A 19481-nucleotide genomic window follows, 5' to 3' on the forward strand; every position below is an offset into this window, starting at 1 on the left:
CCTGCACCGCAGGACTTTACTGATTATTCAACCTTTGGACCTCGCGACTTGGCCTCTGTGCTTGCATATGCCTCGTTGCACTGTGTCGCTGGGCTCACACTACCCCCGGCTGATGCGACCACCTTTTTTTCATCAACTATTCGGCTTGTCCGGGTGTTTGGAGAAGAAAATTTGTAGATCGTGTTGTCTGACCTGTTGCCCTAGCGATGATTACTTGTAATACGTTTCTTCTCTCTTTGCTCTCTTGTTAAGTTATGACCCTGTCGGATGTCTACATTACACTTTCATTTTATCAGATTGATTGAATATTTGATCTACATGATGAATTTCAACTCTTAAAAGGTCTGTTACCTCGCCTTATGAGTGTCTACAGGCTCCATGGTTGCCATCATGTCTCGCAAGGATAAATGGAGTACCCTTCTCCAGGAAGACGAAGCACTGACCCAATCAAGTGAGCGTCTGATCCTGGCACATTTACCCTCCACAAATCTGATGAAGCTCTTGAAACAAATACGATTTCGAAACCCGGCACGATCAGATCGATCCCTCAAAAGCTGCTCTCTACTGTGCCTCCTCGACCGAAAGATCCCGCGACCAAGTAGCAACAATTGGCAATTCAGTCGCCAGCTTTGTTATTGCCAATTATCAAACAACAGACACACCAGATACAACAGGTGCAGTCTTGAAGGGTGCAATTCGAAGTTGGCGGACAAATTCATGATTAAACCCTTCCGGGTTCAGGATGTCTAGACTTGCCTTGATGCTTCCCCAAGATATGTGCAAGCATGGAACTAAGTCACAGAGCCCAAGATTGAAATCAGTGGTATGTCTTGCAGAGCAGGCTATTAGAAGTCAAGTTAATTAGAACAGGTATTACGCCTGATCTAAGGCAGAGGGCGAAGAGAGTCAAGATTAGGGTTATACTCTTTTCTGCTGAAACATACCACCGGATCGGAGGAATGATATCCCGAAGGCGGCATCGTCTGCCGGTCACTCCACCCGTGGATCTTTCTGCGGGGCTCATTGTTACCGCTAAATACTGCCGGTATTCCGCTGAAGATCGCCACCGCCTTGAGGATATATAAAAATCCCTTGAGCCTAGACCTCTTCTTCCTTTTTTCTCCCCACCCCCTCATTCCCTAGTTGAATGAGAACTGACCTGTGGCGCACATCATTTGATGGTCGGACTTGCTCCCCGATGGACCTGGCAGCTCTCATTCCATTTGCCTTCCATTTTTTGAAACCTCGCGACTTGGCCTCTGTGCTTGCATATGCCTCGTTGCACTGTGTCACTGGGCTCACACTACCCCCAGTTGATGCGACCCTCCTTCATCAACTATTCGGCTTGCCCGGGTGCTTGGAGAAGGAAGCTCCTGTCTAATACCTTCTTCCTCAATCTGTTGTCTCGTTGTAGGTCAACACACGTGTGCTGTCTCGCTCATCTGCCTGTGGTCTATGTTTACATTTTTCTCGACTTTATGATACGATCTCATGATGGTCTTTGTATTGGTTCTCCCAAGTTTCCTCATCCCGATGTCCATGTCCCTTTGTTTGCCTCATCTTCTAGGACGCATAGGTCGCCTGATACCAGATACCTTGCTTTGTTCTTAGAAGAACCATGTTTTGAAGATGTCTTCTGCAGTCTCCATCCCTGGTCTCATGTCTCAGATGCAGGGACTTATGCGTTATGTGACAGACGCACCCTGTGAATTCTGGGTGCCCAGGTGTGCTGGTGCGTTATGTGACAGACGTACCCTGTGAATTCTGGGTGCCCAGGTGGGCTGGTACGACCATTATTCATGTATAGCCGTCATCTACCTTACCTACATGTAGAACTTATACTTCGGAATATTGATTATCCGATACTCCGCTGTAAGCGCCCCGTCCGCCCCACCCCACCCCACCCCGAGCCCCCGGGGGCGGCTCTATACCGCTTCGATTTACTGCCGGCAGGCATTACCGCCTTTGGGGTATAAAGCGAATCCCGAGACCCCAGGGCCTCTTCTTCCTTCTTTTCCCTCAGCTTTCTCTGCCTTCTGGCTTAGATCAAGTGTAGTATCTGTTCTTATTCAGCCTAATCGCTGATAGCCCTGCATCGCAGGACTTTACTGATTATGCAGTCTTTGGACCTCGTGACTTGGCCTCTGTGCTTGCATATGCCTCGTTGCACTGTGTCACTGGGCTCACACTACCCCGGTCGACGCGAAATCCTTTTTTCATTAAGTATTCGGCTTGCCCGGGTGTTTAGAGAAGAAAGATCGTCTAATAACCCCTGCTCACGTTGCTGTCATGGAGTTTACACATTGTGCTGTCTCGCCCTTCTGTCTATGAGGTTACATCTCCCTGATTCTTGATTGGATGGTACAATCTCAATCATGGGCTCTGTCATGATTCCCCCGACACTACGAGCTGACTTCGCTACGAGCTCACGTCGGGCACAAAGATCACGATGTATAAAGTGGGTCAATGGAATATTCTACTGCTGGTCGCAATCGCTGGCCGTAATGGTTCTCACGTGCCGTTCCGATCCAGGGTCATCTTCCATTGCTTCCATGGTCCACTTCCTTCTTCTATCTTCCTTTGGTACGAAAAAGAACGCCCGAAGAACGCCCGAAAAATCAAACATGCTCCGAGCCAAGCGCCAAAACACTCAGCCTTTGGAGGACTCCTCTGTGGCCCCCGAGACCTTCACCGACGGTCTCCCCCTCCCGAAGTTGATCGCTTTCGACCTGGACTACACCTTGTGGCCGTTTTGGGTAGACACACATGTCAGCGCCCCTGTCAAGGCACGGGACAACAACTCCCGCGCAGCAGACCGGTATGACGAATTCCCCGATTGAGATTGGATTCTTTTGAAGCTATTCCGATGTCTAACCCCGCATTCCTTATCTCAAATAGATGGGGAGAGTCCTTCGCCTTCTATCCGGCAGTCTCATCCATAGTTTACGCCTGCAAACATCGCTCGATCCCACTGGCCCTTGCGTCCCGAACACAGGCCCCTGATCTGGCGCGCGACATGCTCAAATCCCTGCATATCATCCCCACCTTCTCGGATAACCCCGCCGCGAACGCTAAGACCATCCGCGCTCTCGATTACTTTGATTTTATCCAGATATACCCCGGAAATAAGACTACGCATTTCTCGAAAATCCAGCAGACTAGCGGTGTTGCTTATGAGGATATGCTGTTCTTCGACGACGAGGCGCGCAACCGGAACGTGGAGACGGAGTTGGGGGTTACATTTTGCTTGGTGCGCGATGGGATGACCAGGGAGGAGGTCGACCGGGGTGTGAGAGCTTGGAGAAAGCGCAATGCAATCAAGGTATAGACTGCGGAGGAATGATGAGGTCCTTAGCTGTCTCATCCAATCGATCCTCCTACATTGGGGGATATTGCGCTTTACATTTGGGTTTGGATTTTTAGATACCCCAGCTTGGAACATATGACGAATGCATTTCCTACGCTATACAGCAACCCTTCTATCTCAACAGATTATTCCAATATTTGAAACTGCATCGTATACCTCGATCTATCTGTCATGGATGGATGGATGGATGGATGCTGCCCAGGCCCTGTAAGCTGACTAAGAGACGTACCCCAAAAAGCGGCGCGAGCTACGATCATAGATCTCCCCGGACACCACCTCCTCTGACACAAGCCACTGAGATGGCGACCCTCAAACCTCCAACAAATACCCACCGCTCTTCCTCCTCCTCTCACAGCTCTGGGCCACCAAAAGCCCCCCTCAAAGTCGACCCAACAGCCACAATCGCCGACACAGTCGCCTTCCAAGGCCGACACCTCGTCACCATCGGCGCAGGGACAGTCATCCACCCGCGCGCCAAGTTCTACGCCTACGAAGGCCCAATCATCGTTGAGGACGGCTGTATAATCTGCGAGAAAGCGGTAATCGGAGCTCCGCCAGCATCATCTCGCTCACCGACGCCGTCTAGACCAACAAGCACAACACCCACCGAGTCGGGGGCGTCGACACCTGAGCCTAGGAAAGAGACATCGACGCGGATCTCATACTTTGTTACTGTTGGTCCGTTGGCCACGGTCGAACCCGGAGCTCATATTCATTCTTCTGCTACGATCGAGGCTCTAGCGACGATTCGCCGCGGTGCGGATATCGGTGCGCACTCGAAGGTGTGTTCTGGGTGTGAAATTGCCGCTGGTGGATCTGTTGCCGAGTGGGTTGTCGTGTATGGGCAGGGCCCGGGAATGCGGAGGAAGAGAGCTCGTGGTGTGAAGGAAATGAGTCCGGCTGTTGTGGGTGCGGCGCAGGTTGCGCAGACGCCGCTTCCTGGTCCTGCGCCGGCGGGTAAGGTTATTGAAGATGCGAGGTTGATGGTTTTACAGAAGGAGAGGGAGGTCCTTGGAAGAATGCTTGTTCCTGCTGCTGGGGGGAGAAAGAAGTGATTTCAAGATGCTTTCTTGTCGATATTCTTTGTTTATTTTGAGCTTGTATTCTTCTGTCAGGCCAGATTTATTTTCTTGGATAGATTCGCGTGTTCTAGCAGCTTATACCCCATTTTCGTTTACAGTGGTCAGTCTATCGTGGGCGGTTACAAAGATAATGCACGAGATACTTTACAATTGAATTCTATCAATTGGGAGTAGAAATAGAAACCCCTAGGAACGCCACACATTCAGTAGATACAAGACAAAAGAAAAGAAACTGCTTCCTGAATAGCAGGTTAAAACATGAAAAGCAACGCGCCATATGGCATAGGCAGACGTAGATACCCATTCATGAACGAGTCCACGCGGCATTTGTCAATGAAATCGAGAATACATTAATAGAATAGAAACATTGAAAAGATAAACGACGATTGCTGCTCAAGAAGAGCCTCCGCCACGAGGCTGCGGGCCACCGCCACCTCTCTGTCTCTTTCCACCGCTTCCAGCCTCGGTGGTAGTGTCAGGGCCCTCATCGCGAGAACGCTTGTTGCCCCCAGGAATGAACTGACGGGCCGAGGCGTTCAGGTTCCCACGGTTGGCAGTGGGGCTTTGAGCCTGGGCGACGTTGTTTTGATTTTGGTTACCACCACGACCTTGTCCACCACGACCGCCTCGACCTCGCTGCAGGCCCGGGCCGCGTTGCGTTTGGCTCTGGCCGTGACCTTGCTGCTGTTGGTCATGTTGCTGATGGCCGAATTGCTGGCCACCACCACGGCCACCACGTCCGCCTCTTGCAACAGGAAGTCCGGATTGGAGAGCTCGCATCAGACCAGGTGGGTTTCCAGCAGGAGGTTTGCTGGGGAGGGAAGAGGCCTGCTGAGTTTGATCGGGTTGTTGAACTTGGCCGAAAGGATTGGCTGGCGCTGTGGGCTGTGCTCCGCCTTGCTGGGGTGTAGTAGTCTCGGAAGGCGTAGTAGTGGTAGGAGCGGCTTGCTGCGTTGGAACATTCGGGGCTGTTACCACAGGGGCAGAGGCAGGAGCAGGGGCCGCAGCTGGGGGCGGGGCAGCGACAGGTGCCGAGGGGGCTGTAACTGGGACTTGCGGCGCCGCTAGAGTTGGAGCGGGGCCAGCGGGTTGGACTTGGGTTGCTGGTACCGGGGGCTTAGCAGCTGGAACCGGGACTGGTGCAGGCCGGGCAGTCTTTGCAATTTCCCATACTTCCACGACAGGCTTTTGCGGAGTTTCCGTTGCAGCCTTCGATACCACATCAATCTTGGCATTGGCAGTGCGGAATCTGGTGTCAAGCATGCTAAGGCGAGCAGCTGTTTTCTTTTCGACAAGTTCAACCGCCGAGTTCACCTTCTCCTTGATTTCATTCTCGTGCGCCTTGATCAAGGCCTCCCTTTCCTCAACTGACTTTTGTTGCAGTCCAGCCAATGCAGCTTCATTGGCACCGGAGGAGGCTTGGGCCTCTTGTTGGAGCTTTTGTTGCTCGCGGGCCACTTGACCGCGAATGTTATTCCGAACGATTGTGCGAATAGTCTCGTGCTTCGCGACCAGCTCTCTTGCTTGAGCATCTGTCAACTCGGGAATGGTGAATCCGGCAACTTCGAACGACTTTGACGGGGTTGCAGGGGCTGCGTCTGGGGCCGCGCCTGGCGTTTCAGGTATGGATTGTTCACTGGCGGACAGTTTCTCAATTTCTTGACGATGGGCAGCCTTGACCTCGTTCAGCTTAGAGTTGTAGAGATCCTTAAGGCGGTCGGCGCGTTCCTTGATCTTAGCATCTTGTTCGCTGGCCTGTGTCGCCAGAAGTCCATCCTTCTCAGCAAGAGCTGCTTCAAGTCGCTGGATCTTCTGCTCAAGGTCTTGGATCTTTTGAGCGTCACCAGGACCAGGAAGTGCGACAGTCGCGGTTGGGAATTGTGAAGCCGGGGTAGCATTGACGGGGGCTTCTTGGTCTGCGGCTGCAGCTGGAGCCGGAGCAGGTGGCACATTGGCTGGCGCCTCTGCCATCTTGGTTTTCAATGCCTCCAATTCGTTCTTTGTGGTCTGGAGTTCTGCCTGGATGACCTCTTTCTCCTGCAACACCACATTTAGTTCATCTTGCTTGGCCTTGACACGAGCGCTAAGGTCCTTAGAGCGTGCCTTGAATTGCTCTGTGAGCTTGGATCGCAATTCTTGTGCACGGTCATCGGAATGCTGCTTGAGCTGCTCCGGGAACGCCGCGATTTGAGCCTGTAGTGACTCCATCTCGGTCTGGAGAGCTTCCCGCTGGGAGACGGCCTCGGTTTTTTCGTTCTCGAGGCTCGCGAGCTTCTCCTTCAGCTCTTGCATTTCAGTAGGATCGACACGGTCGTACTTTTGAAGGATGTTCTGAATACGTTGTTGGTATCGGTCGCGATCGGCCTGTAGAAGCTGCATTTCTCCATCCTTGGCTTCACTCTGGCTCTCCAACTCGTGGATCCTGGTCTTGAGAGGTTCGATCTCCTGGACCAGCTCATTCTCGCGGGCGATCTTTTGATCACGCACAGCCTCGGTCTGTTTTAGTTGGTTTCTGAGAGTGGCGTTGCTTTCGCGGAATACGTTGAGCTCATTGATAGTCTCCAAAAGCTTGTTATGGTTCAATGCGTTGTAATCGCTATCGGCCGCAGCACGGCGCTGCTGCTCAAGCTTCAAACGGGTCTCATCAAGCTGCGACTGAGTGTAGTCGAGTTGCTGGTTGAGTCGCTTGCTTTCCTGGGTAGAAAGGTGGTACTGAACCTCGACAATTTCTTTCTCACGGCGCAAGAATTTGATGACCTCCTGTAGGCCCTCGAGATTAGGGGCTGCCTGGTCTCCTTCTTGCTCGTCGTCCGAAACATTCATTCGGTCCCGCTGCAAGGACGAGATCTGGCTAGTGATATTCTCGAGCTGAGCGTGAAGGACGGAATTCTGGTGAATGACCTCCTCCCGACGCTTATGCAATTCAGAGAGCTCACCCTCGTACGTGGCTCGCTGCTCCGCCCAGCTTTCCTCCTTCTGAGCCAGATCTGTTTTGTAGCCTTCGGATTGGGTTCGAAGCTGAGCGATGTCGAGTCTGAGCTGGTTGCTCTCGGCGCGAACAACCTGTAGATTCTTCGCTGCCTCAGCGTGCTTAACGAGCTCAGTCTCGTAGTTCTGCTGGGCATGCTTGGCAATTTCGGCCTGCGCATTCAGGTCCTCCTGGTGATACTGTGTAGCAGTGACATATCGTTCATTGTCGGCCTTGAGACGAGTGATTTCCGACTCGAAGTCGGCCTTCTGCTCTTCCAGACGACGCGTTACTTCCGCCTGCTCTTCGCGGAGCTTGGTCATTTCATTGTTAGAGGCAGACAGTTCAGCTGAGATCTCTTCAATGCGAGTTTCGAGGTCCTGGATCTTCGAGTTCTTCTCCTCCACAAGACGATCGGTCTCTTCGCGATACTGATCATGTGTCTCGGTGGCAGACTCCAGACGTTCTTCGCTAGCTTGGCTGATCGCCTGGTAGTCTTCAGCCAATTGCTTTGCGTGTTCAAGTTCACCCTTAGCCAACTCTAGATCCCGTTTGAGTTCAGAAACTTCAATTGAAAGTTCCTGCTCGCGAGAAAGACCGCTTCCTTCAGCAGACTCCTCGCCCTCAATAGGTCCCTCGGTGGTGCCAGCAGACACGCTTGGTCTCCTGTTCAAGACCTGCAGACGCTCTTCGGCACTCTTGAGCTCAACTGCAAGCTCATCAACGCGGGACTGCAAGTGATCCCGAGTAGTTTTGGCAGCAACCAGCTCTTCGCGGACTGAGCCCAAGCTGGTGACCAAATCGTCAATTCGCTTTTGTGATGTCTCCTGCTCATATTCCCGGCGCATACTAGCCTTCTTGGATTCCTCAACTTCGTCATTGAGCTTGCGCTTCGTCGACTGCAGTTCGGTTTCAAGTGCTTCGACGCTGGCTTGAAGTCGGCGTCGGCTTTCGGAGTCAGTGTGTTCACGCTCGTTGAGAATAGTTTGAAGGTTCGCATTCAATGAGTCCAGACGACTACGCTCATTTCGCAAATTTTCAGTGTCATCAATCAGTCTCTTCTCAATATTCTTCCAAAGATCCTTCTCGGCCTTCAGGTTGGCGTTTTCTCTCTGAAGGCTCTCAACGAGACCCTTGGCCTCCACGAGATCTTCAGCGGCTTGCTGGGTGCGGATATCTTGTCGGTTTGCATTTTCGAAGAGGGTAGAGTAGCGCTTTTGGATTTCGGTGTTCTCGGTTTTGAGCATATTGAAGTTGCTCTGCAAAAGCTCCGCGCGTTGGGTAGCAGCAGCAAGCTGGCTGCTTGACCGACTGATGTCAGACATAAGCTCACTGTTCTTACGCGACAACTCGTTGACCTGCTGCCGCAGGGCTTTGTGGTCCGTCGTCGTTTCTTCACGGAAAGTATCGAAATGGGCTTGAACCTTTCGGAGCAACTCAGCGTAGTCAGGTCCTGATGTTTCCATGGCTCCCTGGGGAGCAGCACCAAGAGGCATAGATTGCGAGAAGACATTCTGGTCGTCGACGGTTGGCTTTCTGTGCATGAGCATACTGCGGAATGTATCGCGCTCCTTGACGTAACTCTGCATCTGTGCGCTGAGGTTCGCAATCTCATCACGATTTGTCTGCGCACGGATCCGTAACTCCTTCAACTCATCCAGATCTGCCTGTCGCGCAAGTTCCTTGGCTTGCGCCTCTTCACCCTCCTGCTTATCGCCAAGTTCTCTTAGCATGCGTCGGAGGGTGTGATTCTGCTCCTGGAGTTCGTGAAGATCCTTGAAAGTTGTAAGGTGCTTGCTGATAAAGCGGCCAGTTTCATTAAGATCCTTAGCTGACTCTTCGACTTCACCCCGAGCGATTCTCTCGAGCTCCTCACGGTCGTATTCTTCGCCGTGTTTTGCGACAGCAACCTCCAGAACGAGAACCTTGACTTCTGCGCTGAGATCGCGAAGTTGCTGGCGCAGAATGTCACCCTCGCGAGCCAAGCCCTCGACTTGACCTTGCCATTTCCTGGCTTCCTTGAGAGCGGTATCACGTTCCTTGCCAGCAGCTTCGAGGAGAGTAGACATTTCCACAACAGCATGGTCGAGACGCTTTTGTTCTGCCCGTCCCTCCTCAATTTCGGGTCTGGTTGAATCAAGTTCTTGAACCATCTCATCAACAGTATTGCGGAGTTCCTGGCAAGTTCTCTGCTCAGCTGCAAGAGCGGTTCGCATTCTGTCGTATTCGGAGTACATTTGTGTGACATTCATGCCACCCTTACCACGAGATGCGCGTGGGGAGAACGAGCCGGTAGGAGTGCCAGCACGCATGATGCTTGATCGCAGAGGTGTACTGGGTGCACCTCCATTCATAGAGACAGCGGGGCTTGCTGATCTTCCTCTGGCAGGTTCAGACTCAAGCTGAGCAACAAGTGCCTCGAGTTCACCAATCCGGCGTTCCGCGGCTACCTTGTCGTTGGACTCCGTCTCAAGCTCCACACGCAGGCGTGAGATTTCCTGTGCCGCATCATCCTTTGTCTTTTCGAGGGCCAGTTGGCATTCTTGCACCCGTTGCTTGGCTGTCTGGGCAGCAGATCCTTGTAGCTCAGCCAATCGGTTGGAGCTGTCCAGTTCGATGCGGAAGGATTCGGTTGCCTGAATGGCTTCCTCTTTCAATTGATGAATGGTAGCCAGAGAGGTTTCGTACCGTTGCTCTGTTTCGTCCAGGCGACTCTTAAGCGAGTTCTCACTTCGTCGAAGAGAGTCAATTGTCGAGTTTGCTTCTTCGTTGTCCCGATGAAGCTCCGAGATCCGAGCACTTTTTTCTTTGCGGAACTTGATGTATTCAGCGGATTTTGTCTTGAGTTCGGTCTCGAACCATTCATTGTTCTTTTTGGTGAGATCTAGTTCTTGTTGAAGGCTCTGTTCACGGAAGCGGGCGCTGGCAGATGCCGCATTGGAATTCTGGAGATTTTGCTCCGCGGTCGAGAGTTCACGTCGTAATTCGATAGTCTTCTTGTGCTGGAGCGAAAGCTCCTCTGCCAATTTATCATAGGCCGCAGATTTCGATTCGAGCAAGCTCAGTGTGTCTCTATTCGACGCCTCCAGAGATGAGATACGCGCTTTCAAAGATGTGGTTTCCGATTCATTAGACGTGGACGATGATTTCAGTGTAGAGATCTCGGTTTCGAGTGAGGAACGGGTAGTTTCTATTCAATGTCAGAAAGGATTTCATTAGCAATACAAAAGAAAGAGCGATAGATACCAGCTTCGTGCAGCTTTTTCCTCAAATCTTCGACCTCTGCATGTCCCTTCTCTACGCTGGATTTCAGAACCTTGACCTTCGATTCATTGCTGCGCACAGCATTCTCAAGCTCTACCTCCAAGCGGAGCTTGTCGGACTTGAGCTCGTCAGATTCGTGGGCTTTTGTATTGATTGATTCTAAAAGTTGATTGACAAGCTCCACTGTTGGGGCCTGCCGTAAGGTAGTGAGTGCCGATTCCGGGAGCGCATAGTGCGATGAGAGGTATGGCAGTTGAATGGCGGTATCAGCCATATTGTCAGCGAGCTGCAGCACTCAGCTGCCTTGGCGGGAAAAATTAAGAAATGCAAGTGTACGCGGCGCAAGCTAGAGCTGGGTCCTCGAGGACAGGCGCGCCGTGTACTGTTTGGACAACTACACACAGCGCTGCGCGAGGGACCTCAGGTCATGACGATGTGTAAAAGGAAAAGTGTGTCTTCTCAAAGGAGAGAAGGAAGGATTGAATGAAAGGTGAATTGGAAGAAATGGTGGTGAGGTGACTCCAAGGGTGTTCAAGATCCATTTCCGCGCTTTGGGATGCTGAGCTCCAGCACGTGACATTCTTTGTCTGGCCTTCAATCTTTTAATAGGTACTCTCCTCGAAGCTTAACTGATTGACTAGGCTGTCCTCATTCTCAACATAACTCTTTTGGGCGTGTATTGTCTTTTTGCCTTTAAGGCAATACTCACAATACCTATGGAAAGAGCCATTTGAATACTTAGCTCGATCTAGTCAAATCAAGGCTGGTTATCATCTTGCCTCCCTTCCATTCTTCTCTTGAATCTCGGCGATCTCCGATCCTTCATCGCAACCATGTCGTACCTTCAGAATCAGCTCAAAAGCTTCAACGCTAGTGTCGTGGAGTCGGCAAACCGCATGCCCACACAGCGACGTGTGGTCAGCAACCAACCTGTATCTGCCAGCAGTTCTCAGGTCCCATCGTCCGTACCGACGCCGTCATCCTCCATCGAGATCAAAAAGAAGCGCCATGACCCGGATATCGTCTACTCTCAGCCGGCCAACACAGGCACGGGCAAAGATATTATGACGCAAGTGTTGTTCGCGATCGAGCACATGAAGAGCAAGAACGTGCCACTCAAGTTCTCGGATATCATCTCATACCTGTCACTCCAGCATCGCGCGCATGATCAGGGCTACGTGCAGGCTCTCCGGAGCATTCTGCAGATGCATGAGAAGGTTGAGTTTGATCCGAGCGGCGCGAACGGCGAGGGCACATTTCGGTTCCGTCCACCTCACAACATTCGCAACTCGGAGCAACTCCTAAAATACCTCCAAGCCCAAAAAACTGCGGCGGGTATGAGTGTTCGCGAACTCCGGGAGGGCTGGCCCACTGTCGAAGAGGAAATCAACCAGATGGAGAGGGAGGGAAAACTGCTTGTGACTCGAAACAAGAAGGATGACCATCCCAAGATGGTGTGGCCTAACGATCCGTCCCTAATTGAACACTTCGATGATGAGTTCAAGCAGATTTGGGAGAAGATCAAGGTTCCCGATGCGAATATAGTGAAGGAAGAATTGGACAAGTTCGGCATCACACCCACCAACAAGAACAAGGTGCTTGGTCCCCGGGTCATTGCGCCGTCTAAGAAGTCCAAGAAGCCGCGCCGGAGCGGCAAGACTACCAATACTCATATGACTGGCATTCTCAGGGACTACTCGCATCTTAAACGGTAAGTTGTTAGGATGCCGCAAGGGTCTCACCTTGCTGGTTGCCCCACCAGAAGTTGCTTTGATATTATCATTGCTTTGCATTGCTTTGGCGTTTTAGAGAAACACATGCGGCGACAATGGGGCCGCATGGAAACTCATTCATAATTCTTACATTTGCGTCGACACCATTGACATTTGTACAATACACGCAGAAAATGACAGATACCCAAATAAACATTATTCGATTCCTCGCAACCCTAGCCACTTGCATATCTTTAACGAAATTTCCTTTGTGTATCTAGTCCTTCCATCTCTCTACACTCATATTCCCACCCACCGAAGACACAAGTCTATCCATATGCATCAATTCATCTACAAAGGTATCCAAGAAGAGGCGTAATGATGTACAAGGTACTCAAAGCACACGGCCAACAAGAATTCAAATATCCCAACCGCATCATCAAACCCAAGGCCATTACTCAATGCTTTCCATTAACAGCACCAGTACCCTCCACACGATCTAAATACACCACCAAATCCTCAATAGTACACACCTTAATACCCCACTTCTTTCCAAATCGCAAACACGCATCCCGACGCATCATACCATTATTTCCCCCGATCTCCGCAACACCCTCAACAACCTCCCCCTCCTCAACAAGCTCAGCAATAACACCGGCCGGCACTTTACCAGCAAGCTTACAGAAATCCACTGCAGCCTCGGTGTGACCCGTTCGCTCGCGCACGCCGCCAGGGCGCGCCTGAAGGGGGATGATATGGCCCGGCCGACGGAAGGAGTCGATCTGCGCCGTGGGAGAGGCAAGAGTGCGGCATGTCAATGCGCGGTCCTCAGCGGATATACCCGTCGTCACGGAGTCATCGCTGGAGTCGATTGTGACTGTGTAAGCTGTGCACTTTGGGTCGGCGTTCTCGGCTACCATCTGTGGGAGAGCGAGGCGAGTGGCGAGTTCCGGGGTGATGGGTGCGCATATTAAACCGCTGTGTTTTGGGATTGTTAGCAAGGTTTGCGAAGATTGGATTGGGATTGGCGCATTTGTCTTTGTGGCTTGCAATTGCGGGGAGGAGAACGCGGGTTTGGGGCTTTGGCAGCAGGTTTTCGTCGCTGTCTTAGTTGGGTGGCGCTCTTACCTCGTATGGCGCACCAGAAAGGCCATCTGGGCGGCTGTGATGGAATCGGCGGCGATGATTAGGTCGCCCTCGTTCTCGCGGTCTTGCGAATCGAGGACAATGATGAATTCGCCATTCTCTGTAGTGGGTCTTCGTTAGTCGTGTGGTCGAGTCGCAAGGCGCCGCGAGCAGCTGGATGCTCGCAATGGTGAATTCGAGTGCGTGTCTGGAAGAATCACTTACTAAATGACGCAATTGTATCTTCAATTGAGTCGAATTGGTGGGCGATTTCTGTGGGTGAAGGCATCTTGGTTTCTTTTTTGCCCCTCACTGCGGAATTTTGAGGATTGAGTAGTTCAAAGTGCACGGGCGTGCAGGAGATATGAGTAAGAAGAGGATAAACAATTGATCAACAGAAATAATGTTCGAATTCTAGAACCAAGAAAGAAAAAGAAGACTGGAGACTGAGTCACTGGCTTACAAGAACATTAGAAATGACCGTGATATTCGGCGCGGGGAGCCGAAATGCGGACCCGGCGATTGCTAAGCCTCGGGAGCCCAGAAGGGCAATGTTTCGCTCCGAGGTCTGGGAATTTTGTTAATTCTTTCAAGGTTTATAGCAGTAGATATTTTGTAAATTACTACGCAGATATAGGAGAAATTTTGACCTAAAATTGGGTATCCAGATATAATAGATATAAAGAAACGAAATCAGCCAAGTCCTTGACTACCCATCCAACGGACCTCATCCGCCTGCCTCTCAAGCGCACGGCGCATGTAATCCCCATATCTCTGCTCTCTCTCCCAATCGTCACGCCGTCTATGCCGCATTTCTTCACGTGTAGCTTCATCGACTTCCGCATGCATGAACACGTCATCATCTTCATCAACTTCTCTATCATCGACCACCATCGCATAATCTGCAGGAATGGAAAACTTGAGACGACCAATCCGCTCTCCAGTCCAGATAAGCAGCTCATCTCCAGTGAGATTTCCACCAGTGGGGAGGATCTTGCGAGCTACCTCGTTATTGCCCGACGATTGAGAAGGCCAGAGCCCACGCGGCTGCTGGTCTTCTTCTGTTAGCGGGGTTGGCTGTCGACTACGACGACCGAATGGGATCTGAGGCTGGGAGGTATTGATATTCCACCGCCTGACTTCTGCACGACCGTTTCGCTCGGTCCACTTGATATTCCCCTCGGCGTCGGAAAAAACGATGCGATTGCCGTGCGACTCCACGGAAAGTAATTTGGAACTCGCGGCGCTTTGGCGGTTCTTATATTCTGGGGTGAGGCTGGATGTCGTGTTTGGGGGGCTGTGGTCTTCTTCGCGTGCTGGTTTGAGATTATAGAGTTCCAGCGAGCCTCGTCCATTGTAGTCTCCGCATGCCACGACGGAATGTGACGAAGGGTAGGTGGAGTCTGAGAACACGGGGAACCGAGGCGCTGGTACTGAGGCAAGACCACAAAGTCGGCCGCCGGAATGGACTGTGGTCTGTAGCCGAGGGAAGTAGCGGCGGTCATAGCATAGAATGCTGGGAAAGCGACCAGCGAGGAGAATTGTATTCACATGAGGAGCTGGCGGGTGCAGGATAGAAAGAGGGCCAGGTTGGAAGAGCGGTGCGTAGTTGGCTCCTTTATCCGAGGGTCCTGGACTGCGTATGCGGATAGGTGGCTGTCCATTTGATTGAAGTTGGAACAAGGGCGAATCAGAGTGGGCAAAAATGCCCAGTTCAGGGGCATATGGGCGGACTACCTGTTCGCATCGTGAACTGATTGCCTCTTCTTCCTCGACAGCCGACAGTCTGGAGTCATAGATCTGCAGACTGAGCGTTGTGGCTAGTGTCAAGGGCACTGAGTAGTCTGTCTCCTGGGAAAGGGCAAAAATCGACCAGGGATAGCGCTGCTGCGAAATCACTTTTAATGTCTCCAAGTCAACTTCATTAAGAACATTCCCAACTGCCAGGTAGGCTCTTTGTCGCAGAGAATCCACGCTCACTCCCTCGCCCAGATTGATAAAATCCAATGAAGACTTAGAGGGGGAGTGATCCCGACGACCAGAGAGGTTGGTCATGAGAATACCAGGCTCACTGACCCCAAGGATTCTGCCCTTACTTGCTTGGGAGTCGGCCGAGTGGGAGTGATTCAGATCCCAGATGCAGACGCTGCCATCTTCAAGCGGGGCAATGATCTTGTTCTGCCTGGCTAAACTCCAGTCTTTGAGCAGCCCCATGCCTTTGACCTCACAGAGCTGCCCTGGTTTTCCTTCGCCCTTGCGGACCGTGGGCTGCTCGACCCATGATAAAGATATCGGCCCTTGGCGAGCAATGTATTCCGAATACCAGTCCACATGCTCCCCCTCAGCCGACGAGTCCCATTCTGCTGCTGCCCTCGCCCTCTCGCTCGTAGACAGTCCAGGGGTACCATCACTCGCTAGTGGTGCAGAAGGCTGAATGATATCACGCAGAGATTCCTGCCCTAGGGTCGCCAATGAAGCAGTCGCGTCGACAGCCAGACTCTCCGGGGGCCTAGCTGCCCAGCGGGCAGCCTGCCGAGCAGCCCATGATTCGTCATAGCAGTGCAATCTCCATTGATTGTTATCACGGGCGAGATCAAAGAATGTTTTTGAAATGGATTGAAGTTGGACCTTTTCTCGTGGAGCGAGGTCTGGTTATCGCACTATCAGTTCTCGATCGAAACGGTGCGGGGAAGGGTCCGGGGCGCTTACGGTCGATGATTTTAGACAGAATCTCTACCGGCAGCTTATCCATTGAGAAGGATCAACAGCATTGAGGGCAGTTTAAGGAGTAGAAGTCACGGGGAGGTCGGCCTCTTTCTTATTCAACAAAATTCTAGGCTTTTTTTTGTCGGCTTTTCCCCCGCGATCTGCGCTCCAGACCCGTCACGTGGAGTCAATTGGCATGGGATGAAGGATCGGTCTAGATGCCAAATCGATTGAGGGTAAGCATAAGACTGGCGTTTCATAGACTGGTGAGTTTGTGGCGTTTGGAGGGGCATTGAGAGAATAGGCTCGGGAGACTTCTCCGGGATGGGATCCACCGGTTTTTATAGGATTACTCTGGAGGGGAGAACATTCCAGTATCTGATATATATATGTAGCACAGCCCTGTTCAGAGAGGCCCCGAACACGAATTGAAACTAAAAATACGCTTTCGACCTTAGATTGGACTACCTTAAACGTACACCTACATGTACTAGTAACATCCAATTTCACATGTTATATCTAGGAAGGTCGATTTGCACATTCTACTTGGTTTTCACTACATTCTATATTTTGGGGTTGGTTCCTATTGCATTTCTAGCTATAGCACCACTCCAAAAGGGGTGAGGGGAGCATCAAAAATTATATAATTGAAAGGACTACAAAAAAACATGACAGAGCCGCATAAGCGGTCGACTATTCTTGCCAAGCACACTAAGCTAGGTTAAGATAGAGAAGCGTCTACTCCGTATTGTTGAGCTATATACATGTCAGAAATCGAAAGTATTTGAATGATATGAGGTGTTCTTTTTCCATAGCCAAACTCCAGCCCGGCCCAATTTCTCCCACCATCAATCAGTCATAACTCGTACATTTGAAAATAAATTAGGTAGGCAAACATAAAAAAGCCTAAAAAAACACGAGATGGCAATCCACACAGAGGTAGGGCAGAGAAACATCTACTCGTCCGGTCTAAAGACGGCGTCTTTGCAGAGGATCGCTACCTTTTTAAAGAAACGTCGCCATTCTAGCGGATCGCCTTTAATTTTGATGAATTCCACTTCAAATAACCCCTCAGAGACACACTCAATGAGCACCTTACCTTGGAGCGGACACATCCTACCATCCTTGGCAACCACCCGAATCATGGCAGAAGTATCTCCAGCACCAACAGCAGGGACACTCGGGACTGGAACCCCCAGTCGGTGAAAGGCCTCGCAGATGAGAGGCACGAGAAGCTTGAGTTCCCATGCAGAGTAGAAACGCGTCATTGACCGCGAGGGGATAATATCCTGGAACCTTTGTGCGTTTTGAGTTCGGCTCACAGGCACAGAAGGCTGCTGTGAGAACTGTGACATGGAAGGCTCATCCTCGAGATGGCCTGCCAACGCTGCATCCTGAGAGGCAAACTTCTTCCCAAAGGGCTGTGCCGAAGAAAAGCTACCACCATTCTGTGGACCGTCCCAGTCCATCATCATACCACCACCCAACATCTCTGGCTGCGTTGAGGAGAACCCATTTGCACCGCCGTCATCTATGTCGATGGGTTCAAAACTGCGACTTGACCCCTTGCCCGATTGGGAAAGAGGATCCTGGCTGAAGTCGATATGAAGCGATTCAAACATCGAGGTGGCAAGATTAATTGGATCTCTTAACTTGCCATCGGCAGAGAGGTATTTGTTTGCGCGGGTGTACCAAGGATGCCTTCGGACATCCTCCAGCGAGAATCGCTTTCGGGGATCCACTGTCAACATGCCACGCAATAGTGATAATGTAGCATGTGGTAACTTCTGCCAGAGCTCATCGGTAGTTCGCGCCTTTGTCGCAACATATTCGTGGTACTCGAAGCTATCATCTGTCGGGCTATCCCACGGCGTGTTTCCAGCCAACAGCACGAAAAGCACGATGCCACAAGACCAAATGTCAACTAGATCCGGATGATAACCAACCCCTTTGTTCTGCCCTCGAGTACTGTTGCTAATTACCTCGGGTGCGATATATGGGGGACTACCGCAGAATGTGGTTGAAAGTTTCCGCGTTCCCTTGTACTCGAACAGCGCCGCCAAACCAAAGTCCGCGATCTTGAGATTCCCGTCGCCAGTCAAAAGCATATTCTCAGGCTTGATATCACGATGACCAACGCCTTTAGAGTGCATAAAGCTCACAGCACTGACAAGCTGCGAGAAATAGACATGGGCAATATCCTCGCCCACACCCTCGTCGGCCTCAATCTTATCGAAAAGATCCCCTCCTTCGGCCAACTCCATTGCGATCCAACGCCACACGTCGTCCTCGCCTGTCTGATAGAAGTTGATAATATTCCCATGGCCCGACACGTGTCTGTGTACCGTGACTTCCAGTTGTAATTGTCTTGCGCTTATCTTCCCATGTCGAGCGGCGTAGTCTTTGTGAATGTACTTGACGGCGAACACGGGATTCTCTGAATCTAATGGGCAGGCCTTTTTGATGCTAGATGAATCAAACTGTGTCAGATCTGAATGTCGCATGCAGTGATATCATTCTTACCATGCATAGGCACCTTGGCCGATAGTTTTGGACACGATGCGAAATGGCACATCGTTTGGGAGTGGGGCCAGCTGCGAGTGCTGCATTTCGAGGAAGCTCACAGGAGGTTTAGTGAACACGATTGGAGGCAACCAGGAAATACACGAAAGGACAGAAAGCAAATTCAGATCAAAACGGCATAGCGAGGGGGCAACAAGATAAGCTGGGATGTCGCGTCAAAGCAAGGGTAGCGAAACGCGGGACAAGACGCGGACCACTTTATCCCAATCGGGTAATCTATTGATAAAGGCGCAAAATACCAAGTCGAGGAGGGAATGATCTGACTATATCGCATAGAGATCGCTACTTTATACTACACATATATGTACATATGCAACTATACTATGTTGTACATATTATTATACTAAGCTATTAATACACTGAAACTAGAGACCCGCAGTTGGTTTCTCAACCGATCGCACTAACTTTGCCAGATCGACCATTTAATTACATGTATGTATATTTTAAATTGTATTTTTCCTTGTATATAGTTGAACATAGCTTCAATATATCTTCACATATATCCGTTCAAGTGTAAACAGAAATACGTATATTTTCTTTGAGCTCTGGTGGTGGCCCGAGTAAATGCAAGCGGGGTTCGCGTTGCCCGGGGCGCTTAAGGGCCGAGTAAACAAATCTTCTATTTTCCCTCTTTGTTCACTTCACTTCACACAATAATAAACCCCTTCCATCCT

General features: G+C 51.0%; 6 protein-coding genes across 6 annotated transcripts; 2 read left to right on the forward strand and 4 right to left on the reverse strand.

The window, feature by feature from the left end:
• Positions 1-2624: 2624 nt before the first annotated feature.
• On the forward strand, positions 2625-4422 carry N7479_001826 (uncharacterized protein; the record flags this gene model as incomplete). Its single annotated transcript, XM_057249523.1, has 4 exons — positions 2625-2818; positions 2899-3250; positions 3492-3574; positions 3627-4422. The coding sequence occupies 4 exons, from the start codon at positions 2625-2627 to the stop codon at positions 4420-4422; spliced, it is 1425 nt and encodes a 474-aa protein (XP_057113955.1).
• Positions 4423-4842: 420 nt separating this feature from the next.
• N7479_001827 (putative filament-forming protein (Tpr/p270)) lies at positions 4843-10955 on the reverse strand (the record flags this gene model as incomplete). Its single annotated transcript, XM_057249524.1, has 2 exons — positions 4843-10607; positions 10664-10955. The coding sequence occupies 2 exons, from the start codon at positions 10953-10955 to the stop codon at positions 4843-4845; spliced, it is 6057 nt and encodes a 2018-aa protein (XP_057113956.1).
• A 559-nt stretch (positions 10956-11514) lies between these two features.
• On the forward strand, positions 11515-12396 carry N7479_001828 (transcription factor TFIIE subunit TFA2; the record flags this gene model as incomplete). The annotated part of the gene is made up of 1 exon (XM_057249525.1): positions 11515-12396. The coding sequence occupies one exon, from the start codon at positions 11515-11517 to the stop codon at positions 12394-12396; it is 882 nt and encodes a 293-aa protein (XP_057113957.1).
• A 455-nt stretch (positions 12397-12851) lies between these two features.
• On the reverse strand, positions 12852-13807 carry N7479_001829 (3,4-dihydroxy-2-butanone-4-phosphate synthase RIB3; the record flags this gene model as incomplete). The annotated part of the gene is made up of 3 exons (XM_057249526.1): positions 12852-13371; positions 13522-13639; positions 13744-13807. The coding sequence occupies 3 exons, from the start codon at positions 13805-13807 to the stop codon at positions 12852-12854; spliced, it is 702 nt and encodes a 233-aa protein (XP_057113958.1).
• A 404-nt stretch (positions 13808-14211) lies between these two features.
• N7479_001830 (uncharacterized protein) lies at positions 14212-16270 on the reverse strand (the record flags this gene model as incomplete). Its single annotated transcript, XM_057249527.1, has 2 exons — positions 14212-16166; positions 16228-16270. The coding sequence occupies 2 exons, from the start codon at positions 16268-16270 to the stop codon at positions 14212-14214; spliced, it is 1998 nt and encodes a 665-aa protein (XP_057113959.1).
• Positions 16271-17180: 910 nt separating this feature from the next.
• On the reverse strand, positions 17181-18833 carry N7479_001831 (uncharacterized protein; the record flags this gene model as incomplete). Its single annotated transcript, XM_057249528.1, has 2 exons — positions 17181-18690; positions 18748-18833. The coding sequence occupies 2 exons, from the start codon at positions 18831-18833 to the stop codon at positions 17181-17183; spliced, it is 1596 nt and encodes a 531-aa protein (XP_057113960.1).
• Between the last annotated feature and the right edge of the window lie 648 nt (positions 18834-19481).

The sequence above is a fragment of the Penicillium vulpinum genome (genome assembly GCF_028829585.1).
Source record: "Penicillium vulpinum strain IBT 29486 chromosome Unknown utg000001l_segment0_segment0, whole genome shotgun sequence".
NCBI classification, from domain to species: domain Eukaryota; kingdom Fungi; phylum Ascomycota; class Eurotiomycetes; order Eurotiales; family Aspergillaceae; genus Penicillium; species Penicillium vulpinum.